The sequence below is a fragment of the Anguilla anguilla genome, chromosome 11, assembly GCF_013347855.1.
Source record: "Anguilla anguilla isolate fAngAng1 chromosome 11, fAngAng1.pri, whole genome shotgun sequence".
Lineage (NCBI taxonomy): Eukaryota > Metazoa > Chordata > Actinopteri > Anguilliformes > Anguillidae > Anguilla > Anguilla anguilla.
In genome coordinates, this window is record NC_049211.1 from 41,395,351 (window position 1) to 41,406,650 (window position 11,300).

At 38.8% G+C, this 11,300-nt stretch overlaps 1 protein-coding gene across 1 annotated transcript; it reads left to right on the forward strand.

The window, feature by feature from the left end:
* LOC118208063 (hemicentin-2-like) lies at nucleotides 1-5,213 on the forward strand (the record flags this gene model as incomplete). Its single annotated transcript, XM_035382330.1, has 9 exons — nucleotides 1-71; nucleotides 825-860; nucleotides 1,203-1,496; nucleotides 1,609-1,902; nucleotides 2,018-2,237; nucleotides 2,843-2,865; nucleotides 2,976-3,272; nucleotides 4,594-4,890; nucleotides 5,023-5,213. Coding segments are annotated over exons 1-9 (1,704 nt in total), but the record flags the coding sequence as incomplete, so codon positions are not given.
* Nucleotides 5,214-11,300: the final 6,087 nt, after the last annotated feature.

Genomic DNA, 11,300 nt, shown 5'->3' on the forward strand with positions numbered 1-11,300 from the left:
TAGGCAATGCACTTATCTGATGTCTAAAGCAAGAATGAAGCCTCATGACACATTTCTGTGCTTTCCAATTTGTAAGTAAAACTTTGTGTTTACTGTTGCACTGCTGTCTCTTTCTCCATTTGATGTTTGTAACTGATTTGATGTTTGTTGACTGTCTTGTGTAACTTCATAACTTTGTGTTTTATGTCAGGTCCCCCTTGCAAAAGCAATTTAAATCTCAATGGGGGTTTTCCTGGTTAAATAAAGAAGTCTACATTTCATGTGAACATGTAGACGTGGTGAAATAAATGAAAGAATACATGTATGGTTAAGACTGACTAAAGTAACAGTATTATGATTTTATATATTATGCCTTGAATCATACTGATCATGATATGATAGGTCATGCAATGCTTCCATATACATATGTACTGCAGTCCTGCTATGTATTATTGTGATTGCATGTGATTGTCTGAATCCGACTGAACAATATTATTAAAGATGTTCAATCTTCACAATTAACTTTTTGAAAACTTGCAACACGTATTTTCAAATGTATGACTGTCTCTTGTGTCTAAACAATCATACTTCAATAATTGCTCAACTGGTCTGAGCTTATTAAGTTACCATACTGTATGAAAGATGGAGTGAGTGAAAATTGTATACTATCAAGAACACTTAGCTACTAAAAAATGGGACATTATACAGCATTGTTTAATGAAAATCGGTCCAAGTTTGCAAAAAAAGGATTTGTGTTTTTAATGTGAAAATAAAATCATTTTAAACTAACATTCATTCACACTGGATCAGATATTGCAATTTACATTGCTTTCTTCCTGTTTCAGATGCAACAGCACTGGTGTTTTTTGGTGTTCAGAAAGGTATAGATATTAAATTCCTAAGATCTATGTTTTGACATAATTACCACACATATGTTTGGAAAAACACGCAGAGCAATTACAAACCAGAGTTCATAAAGATCACTTTCCAAAACTCATTCTTTCTAACAGACTCAAAGTTTGTTGTTGCAATATTAATAATTCAAAAATATGAGGAAATATTTAGGTTACATTTAGGAAAAATGTGCATACAGAAAATGTAACATAGTTAATTTTAATTTTAATTTAGAAGTAGAAACCATATGGTATGTTCATTGATATTATGTATTAAACTAAACTGTGCATTGTAAAACTCTTTGATTCTGTTTTTTATAACTGTTTCAGCTGCACAGTCAAGTCCTGCTGTTCGTCTGACTGCTAATCCTCCATGGCCAGATGTGTTCCCAGGAGAGACAATTACTCTCACCTGTCAGGTTATTGAATCTGAGGGATGGATATTTCTGTGGACCAGACACAGACAGGGGGATCTAACATATCTTCCAGCCTCCAGTAGTAATGGCTCTGTGTCTGTGTTGGTCCTGAGTGCTGTGGACGAGAGACAGAGCGGAATGTATCAGTGTGAAGCTGTAAAAGGACATGAGCGAGCTTTCAGTAACCTCCATCCCATAACAGTCTCTGGTGAGTAGTGTAATTGAAAATTACCCCCCTCAAATAGTGCTTCTTTTTTGCTTCAACAAATGATAAGAAATAAAATGTTTAAACAACATCTCTTCAATGATCTCCATTTCAGCTGATCGTCCTCAGGCTGTCATAGTCACAGATCCCCCAGCCAAAGTGATGTTCACAGGAGAAGCTGTTAGCTTAGCTTGTGACATCAGGAAAGGGTCTGGCTGGAGATATTCATGGAGCAGAAACACCCAGGGAAGATTAGAGAGCCTCTATGCCCGTGCAACTGAAAGCCAACAAAAGCACATCCTGCACTCAGTAAGAGAGTCAGACAGTGGAGAGTACCTGTGTCAGGGTGAACGAGGACAAAACCCTGTGATCCAGTCTTTCCCAGGAACACTTGTGTTAAATGTGTCTGGTGAGTTTGGGAGGTTTTCTTCAGTCCTTACCTGTATGATCTTCTATGTGATGAAGACTGTTAATGTTTATGAATTCTAAGAAATGACACTGAACACATGCTTTACCTTTATCAGGTGAAAAGCCTTGGCCTGTTATTACCCAGAATCCCCCCAGTGGAGAAATTTACACAGGAGAGAGAGTCACCCTGAGCTGTGGGTTTGGGGGAGATCCTGCTGACTGGGAGTATCTCTGGTACAAAGACATACTGAGACACACTTTGCCCAACACTGACAGCAGCAGGACTGATGGGTCCAGTTTCACTATCAGCTCTGCTGCTCTGGCCCACAGTGGAGAGTACTGCTGTAGAGCTGCAAGAGGAAGAAAACCTTCTTACTCAGACTACAGTGATCCTCTGACTTTAGAAATATCTGGTGAGAATTATTACAATAGTTTATTTCACTGGTAGAATATGGCTTTTATTTATTTATTAATAATTTACTAAAATTATGAAGAGCGTTTCATGATACGTTCAGTGTATAATTAAAAATTATATTGATTTACAGTATTACCTCAAACACATCTGACCGTGCAGTCTGGATGGACAGAGGTCTTCACCAAATCTTTGAAAGCAGGTGTCTTGTGAAACCTTCCATTTACAGCAATAAACTTTCTTTTAAACTTTCAGCTCTCCCACAAGCTCAGCTGACCGTGCAGTCTGGATGGACAGACGTCTTCCCCACTGAAACAGTTACTCTGAGGTGTGTAATTCAGGGCAGCTCTGCAGAGTGGAAGTATAAATGGTACAGAGATGGACGTGAGCTTCCTGTAGACAAGGCTGACTCCAGCAGTGTAAATGGAGACACATACACAATCCTCTCTGCTGATCAGTCACATGCTGGACTGTATACCTGCAGAGGAGAACTCACAAGGAGAGCATCTGTACACTCTCTGATTGGCAGCTCTGCTACTTTGAGTGTTCGAGGTAATTATGATTTATTTTCATAACAATTGAAAGAGCAGAATGCATCTTTGAAAGCAGGTGTCTTGTGAAACCTTCAATTTACAGCAATAAACTGTCTTTTAAACTTTCAGCTCTCCCACAAGCTCAGCTGACCGTGCAGTCTGGATGGACAGACGTCTTCCCCACTGAAACAGTGACTCTGAGGTGTGTAATTCAGGGCAGCTCTACAGAGTGGATGTATAAATGGTACAGAGATGGACGGGAGCTTCCTGCAGACAAAGCTGACTCCAGCAGTGTAAATGGAGACATATACACAATCCTCTCTGCTGATCAGTCACATGCTGGACTGTACACCTGCAGAGGAACACATACAAGGAGAGCATCTGTACACTCTCTGGTTAGCAGCTCTGCTACATTAAGTGTACGAGGTAAATATGATTTATTTTCTCTCAACAATTTGCATGTCATGTGTTCTTTCTTTCCAGATTAAATTGAGAAAAAAAACTATTTTACAATGTTATTTTGACCAATAAATATGCTTTTGTATAATATTATGATCTGATGTGTCTTGTTCTGAATTACTGTGAGTTGCCAGTTTGAAGGAAGGTGTCAGAATACCATTATCCAGTCTTTCCATGGACAATTTATGTTAAATGTGTCTGATGGGTTTGTGACAATTCCTTCAATATTTAATCATATGATTAGGGACACCAGTTTGTCTACCCCTGTTTTCTCACATTGTACTTCAGTCCTCCACCACCTAGAGGTCACTATAACCTCTTTGTTAAGCCTCCTCAGACATTTTAGTTGATAATTTAATTGCCACTAATTAAGCACAAATGATGGTTGACTGAAGTGTTTACATTGCGACACTCACGTGTTAAATTTAATTTGATTATTTGCTAAAATAGACATGTTTCAGTATTTCTATATGTTGTACAGGGGCATGATAGGTATTGTCAGAAGCCACAGTAAAAATGAGAGCAGTTACAATGTTTGACTTAGAGAAAAAAGTTAAATAAAAAATATATGCTCATGATCCAACTAAGGTACTAATCCTAGCCTTCAATCAAGACTTTAAGTAGAATCTGGTGTCATAGAGTTGGGCAAAAACAAAAACCTGAACCCTTACTGGCCATTTTCGGATTAGATTGGACACCCCTACTTCATATGGATGCGTTTTGCTTTTTACGTAAGCGATACTCAATCCTGGTCCTGGACAGCCACAGAGTGTGCTGGTTTTTGTTTTATGTTTAAGATCAGCGACCAATTGAGACCAAAGTAAGCAGGTAACCTGAGTTAACCGTTTAATCTACTGCTTTAACTGATCAATTGCTGTGCTACTCAAGTGATGAATAACAATGTAAGCCAGCAAACCCTGTGGCTCTCCAGGTCCAGAAGGGTGGACCACTGGCTCAAAGCTATACTTTTCATAGCATTTTAAAATAAATCCATGTTCACCTTCCTGCCTGTCACAATATTAGATCAACTCATACATTACCTAATTAATTTGATCAACTAAAGTTTTATAAATGGCTGAATTAGAAATTCAGTTGTCTGAACAGTTACTTTACTATGCTTTTGAGTGCCTATGGGGTCCCCTGGAGGATAAGTAGTGAATTACAAGTTTAAATCCCTGCAGGTCACATGGCGGAGACATACTGGTGGCCCTACATATGGTCTTGTATGTGATGGAGAATATATCTATTAATGCTAAATGACACTGAGCACATGCTTTACCTTTACCAGGTGAAAAGCCATGGCCTGTCATTATCCAGAATCCCCCCAGTGGAGAAATTTACACAGGAGAGAGAGTCACCCTGAGCTGTGGGGTTGGGGGAGATCCTGCTGGCTGGGAGTATCTCTGGTACAAAGACACACTGAGACACGCTGTGCCCAACACTGACAGCAGCAGGACTGATGGGTCCAGTTTCACCATCAGCTCTGCTGCTCTGGCCCACAGTGGAGAGCACCGCTGTAGAGCTGCAAGAGGAGGAAAACCTTTTTACTCAGACTACAGTGATCCTCTGACTTTAGAAATATCTGGTGAGAATTATTACAATAGTTTATTTCACTGGTAGAATATGGCTTTTATTTATTTATTAATAATTTACTAAAATTATGAAGAGCGTTTCATGATACGTTCAGTGTATAATTAAAAATTATATTTATTTACAGTATTACCTCAAACACATCTGACCGTGCAGTCTGGATGTACAGAGGTCTTCACCAAAGAAACAGTGACTCTGAGGTGTGTAATTCAGCGCAGCTCTGCAGAGTGGAAGTATAAATGGTACAGAGATGGACGGGAGCTTCCTGTAGACAAGGCTAACTCGAGCAGTGTAAATGGAGACACATACACAATCCTCTCTGCTGATCAGTCACATTCTGGACTGTACACCTGCAGAGGAGAACTTACAAGGAGAGCATCTGTACACTCTCTGATTGGCAGCTCTGCTACATTGACTGTACAAGGTAAATATGATTTATTTTGCATGTCCACAGTAAACTGATACATTTCAACTGCAAACTCTTTGCCACTATTTACAATTTTGTGTTTGGCAGGCTTGCATTGCCTTACATTAACCGAGTAAATACTGTTCCCTTGACTGAGATTTAAAAAAAAAAACATTTGGCAGTTATTGGTGCCATAATTGATTTAAGAGGAGTGAGAGAGAGCTGCCAATCAGCTGCCTCTCATGCACAATGGGAATATAATGAACAGGGATAAATATGCAAATTAATTCCTTTATAACACTGAAATATGCAAATTAATTCATGATGTCATATAACTACTTTCTGTGATATATCTAAGGTCGTTATTTTTTATGAGAACGTGCTGGAACCACAGAATCACAGCCTTACCCCTCACTACAGGGCTGTGTGGTGCCAGTTGATAGGATGAATAAATTGCTGCTTATTACCGTTTTTACCCAGTAACACAATTTAGAGCACAATTGTGTTGTCAGGCCTGTTGAGTTATTAGGCCTGAAACAAAATGGGTGAGTAATTTTATAAAAAATAATTAAAACAACCTAATACAGTATTAGGCATACAATTCCTAGATAATTGTTCCATTCATGAGTGCACTAGCAAGCTCCTATTGGTTATAAAGCCTGCCCGATTACTCACTTTGATGTCAAACAGCAACATGGTTCTGACATATTATAACTGGAGTACAGCACACTACATACACCTATTAAGAAGGCAATGAATTTCATCAGCTGTCCACCAATGTGAAGAGGAATTCCCTTTTTTTTATATGTGCCACGATAGGGAGAGAGACCTGTCACTCCAACTACAGTAACTTTCTGCTATTAACCATGCAATATAAGGCCTAGCGGATTATAGATTCAATGACCTACATCTGTTTTCCCATGTAACACGTTGAGTTGGATGATACGCAATGTATGATCTTGCAGCTCTGCCTCAGGCGGTAGTGACCCTGGATGAAGGATGGATGGGGGTCTTCATCACTAAAGGCACTCTAGCAATGAGGTGTGAGCTTCATGGCTTTACTTCTGCTGACTGGAACTACACGTGGTACAGAAATGGAACACAGATCTCACTAAACCACACTGGAGAGAGGCACACAGTGGGATTCTGGGATAGCTCCTCTGATGGTGAATATAGATGTAGTGGGAACAGGACAGACAGACCGTACTATTCCCTCATCAGTGATGGCTTCATGCCAAGCCATATCAGTAAGTTCAATTTATAATTGAGACCACAGACAAGTGAACTGTTAAATCCATTTACATATCCATTGTACCCTTGTGTATCATACATTGTCACTTATTTCTAATGTAGGTTGAGCTCTGTTTTTGATTTATGATGTAAAATAGAAAGATGCAATGTAATTTAAATGTATTATATTGTATAAAATTTTTTTTATGTTTAATCCCATTCTGAATCTGAATAATGGTGTAAATTTACAACTAAGACAGACTGAAAAAATAGGACATATACAATACCCTGCAAAATTATTCATTCAGGAGGATCAAAGGCAGCATGCTGAAAAATGAATTGTATTATTTTATACTACTGCAATATAATTGTTCCAGTATAATTGTCCCAGATCATTATTGGGATTGTTTATTTCATACAGCCTTTGCTCATTTTTATTAGGGATGTTAACTGTTTAGGATGGCACTGTATGTAAAGGCATGATGCTGAAGTTGCAGCATGACCATAAATTTGCATTACAGGTGGGACATTTCAATAAGGCAGGACAAAATGACAGAACCCTGACCACAGTTTCATAAAGAGCATTAAATGCAGAGATTCATATGGTACAGTTGTTATTTTTTCAGAAACCTGGATATCTCAGTTGTAGCTGAAGGCTGGTTAGCCAATAATAATTTTGCTGGCTTTTGTGTCATATAGATGCACATAATAATTTACTGAGAAATAGGCTCAAATTAGAACAAAAGTATCTGGACACTGCTTGGTCTGGGGCTGTTTTTCGTGATTTGGCCTCGGCCCCTTAGTTCCAGTGAAGGTAAATTTTGATACAATGTCATTCTAGGTGATTTTGTACTTCCAACTTTGGGGAAACAGTTTGAGGAAGGCCCTTTCCTGTTTCACCATGACAATTCCCATGGGCAAACAGCGAGGTCCATATAGAAATGGTTTTGTTGAGATTAGTGTAACTTAACTCGTCTGCATAGAGCCCTGATCTCAACCCCATCCAACACCTTTGGGATCAATTGGAAAGCCAACTGTGAGCTAGGCCTAATCGCCCAATCAGTGCGTGATCTCACTCATGCTCTTCTGGCTGAATGGAAGCAAGTCCCTGCAGCAATGCTCCTACATCTAATATGAAACCTTCCCAGAAGAGTGGAAGTTTTTATAGAAGCAAAGGGTGAACCAACTTCATATTAATGCCCATAATTTTAGATGAGATGTTGGCTGTCAGGTGTCCACATACTTTTGTCTACATGGTGTATATAATAATAATAATAATAATAATGTATTTATATAACACCTTTCATACATAAAATGCAGCTCAAAGTGCTTCACATAAAATGAGAAAAAAACAAAATAAATAAAATAAATAATAATAATAATAATAATAATAATAATAATAAAGGATAATAATAAAATAATAATAATGTAATATAATAAAAGAAGAACACAAATAAGATAGTGAGGTAATTAAAAGCATACTAAATATATATAATAGAGTAACAAAATAGTTTTAAGATTGTATTTTATTAGCATTACAGAAATGTACATGAAATGCTTGTTCGAGCAGACTGAAATATGTTGCCAAATTCTGAAATGCATCTAGTTTATATTCCCACAGCCTGTTTCAACCCTTGACTTTTTTGTTTTTTTGCTCCCTCAGTTTACCGTGCTGTGGAGAATGTGGTTCGGATCTGTGTGGGTGTGGCAGTCCTCCTCTTTCTGTCAATCATTGTGAATCCAGCCTTCTGGAGATGGGTATCACGCCGGAAAGTGGTACACAGTGGGGAGGAACTGGCGGACCAAACTGACCATACCTGACCACACAGCGTGGCATGGGTTTATTTTCATTATTGCTTTGCTAAATATTACATGACATATTATATCATTTATTAAAGTAGACTTGCTAAAAATATATATAAAAATGTGCATCTTGTGCAACGGACAGACAAACACTGTATTGTCATATATTTTTATATGTAGTTCAAGGTGACTATAGTCTGTTCAACAACAATTGACACAAAAGTGATGTTAAACACTGTTAGCACTTAGCACTGTTTTTACAGACCGCAAACTCTGTTAGGGACCGTTCTCTTTTCGTTTACTGTTGCACTGCTGTCTCTTTCTCCATTTGATGTTAGTAACTGATTTGTTGTTTGTCTACTGTCTTGTATAACTTTGTGTTTTATGTCAGGTCCCCCTTGCATAAGAGATTTCGATCTCAATGGGGGTTTTCCTGGTTAAATAAAAAAATCTACATTTCATGTGAATATGTAGACGTGGTGAAATAAATGAAAGAATACATGTATGGTTAAGACTGACTAAAGTGACATTATTATGATTTTATATATTATGCCTTGACTCTTACTGATCATGATATGATAGGTCATGCAGTGCTTCCATATACATACAGACCTAACACACGTGATCCGGCCGAACAATGGTATAACTTCATCACTCATTCAGTCACTCACTCAGTCACAGACATTCGCATTTGTAGGGCTGGCCCCCCTGTTGCGGTCCAGCCAATAAATGAAAGAATACATCAGTGGTGGCTGGTGACTTAAAAAATTGGGGAGGACAGGAAGAAAACCAATCCATGGCGTCATGTTATTTTACACTAGTTGGCTACTTATCTCTACTTTCTTATGTTCAAGTTATGTTATGTTATTATGTTCAAATGTAGCAATAATCCAACTAGCAACCTAATGCAAACTTACTATACAACTAAGGTAAGTAATGCACCTGAGGTGTATCCCCATCTTCCATAAGGAACAAATATCATATTATCATTTATACAATGGCTTGGCTAAACACTCGCTTCTGATTGGTCCAAGGGTGGGCATTATTTCTCAGTAAAGTTTTGTTCTGCAATGTCAATAAGTTTTATTAAAGGAAAAGGTTTTGTGTCTGTACCTCGGTCTCTCCTTGACCAAGGTTGTCAAAGTTTCCAGTTGTAATGCAGTGCCAAATTGTTTTGGAAATCAAATTTTGACTTGTCTGGTGTATTCCTTATTTGGTCACCACCAACCAATATTTTAATAATATTTTTAAAATAATTTATAGAGAATGCCTGCTGTACAGTTGAACAGAGCATATCTGTGTAGTTGTTCATTTTCACCACTAGGGTGCACCAGGAACCAGAATTCTAAACTGCTGGATATTGAAGGGGCAGTTCATTTTTTGAATTTAATGGTGCATTATTTCAGTTACAGTGTACTGTAGCAGTTTTATGTGAAATGAAGGATGTGTTTTAAATGTAGAAGTTTGTGTAGGGACATTTGGAAGTGTGCGGTGTAAACCCTGGATTTACCACCGGTCCACGGTCTCATTCTCCTCCCTCTGTCTCAGTGCACAGATTTTCCCGTCACATAAAGAATACAAATTGCATAATGTTCAAAAGCATTTGAAATCTGTAATTGAAATACTGCCCGTCCCTTTGTGCTGAATTGTGGACATGAGACCTAAATGCGAAACATCCACCGGGGCAGGAAACTAACTTCTTCGTCCGCCGGCCTCAGTGGCTGACCCACCGCAAAATCCCCCAGCAAGTTTCACCTTCATACCAGTTTAGAATAGGGCAGGACCTCCGAGTGATGGGTTGGTTCCCTGCCAAAGTGGCTGGTAGAGTGGACCCACTTACCAGCCACAGATGAACCGCACCGGCATTTGGCTGGTGGCTGGTGTTGCAGTAATTCCCCACTCTTCTGTCCAGCTCTAAAGTTGTCCCTCTACCCTGGTCCTGGAAGGCTGCTGGGTGAGCAGATTCTCGCTGTTACCCAGCACTCCATTGATAAATCAGAGCAGTTTGTTGCTGTTCTCTCACTTCACCATGTTTATTGGGTCTGAAATTATTTCAGATTTTTTTTTTTTCAGGCTTCCTTCGCCCAGTTTGGAATAGTCGTGTTTGCACCACAAACCTCACGCGTTTGGGAAAGTGCAGATAAGCGTGGTGATAAGTGGACCAGCCGCGGAGCCAGCAGCATGTTTGGCTATGACTCCGTCGTCCCTGAGGTCATTTTACTCTGGTTTCCATGTCTTTTCTCTTCCCCTTTCATACAGTGCGACTACTGATGTGTGTGAGAACAAGCTCAATAGGGGTGCTCCTGTGTGAAACGCGTTATGATTTTTCATATGTTCATAATTGATGCTAAAAGGGCCTCGCCTTCATCCAAAGGGCCTGCAGTTATTGTCTTATGGTGATTAGATGGAATTATTAGAAGTTATAATCGGAATTACGGCAACAGGCAGGCCGTCACCCAATCATTGCCCTGATGCACGCATGAAGATAAATGGAAACGTAAAAGTGGGATAGCAACCAAACGAAATGACGAATCGGGTGATGAGATTAAAGATGAAAAAACATCAGGAAGAGGGGGGTAATGTATAAAAAGTATTGTGTGATCTACACGGTTAAATTAAAGCTGAGAATAAGCACTTTAACCATGTGAATTGTTTGATTACAAATCTAAACTTGTGGAATGTTGCTTTACAGGCATTTAGCAGACCCTCTTATCCAGACAACTTTTGACATTGCATTTTCTTTTACATTGCATCCATTTATACAGCTGGATATGTACTGAAGGAATGCAGAAACCAGTTCCCTACCCATTATACTACACCACTGTCTTTCGGTTGCAAGACCAGTTTCCTACCCATTATATCAAAAAGGGCTGTAATTCCTACCCTAATCACCCAATATGGATGTAAATGCCTTCAAATAAACACAATCTGCACTTTATCATCATATTTACATATTTTTATTGTGC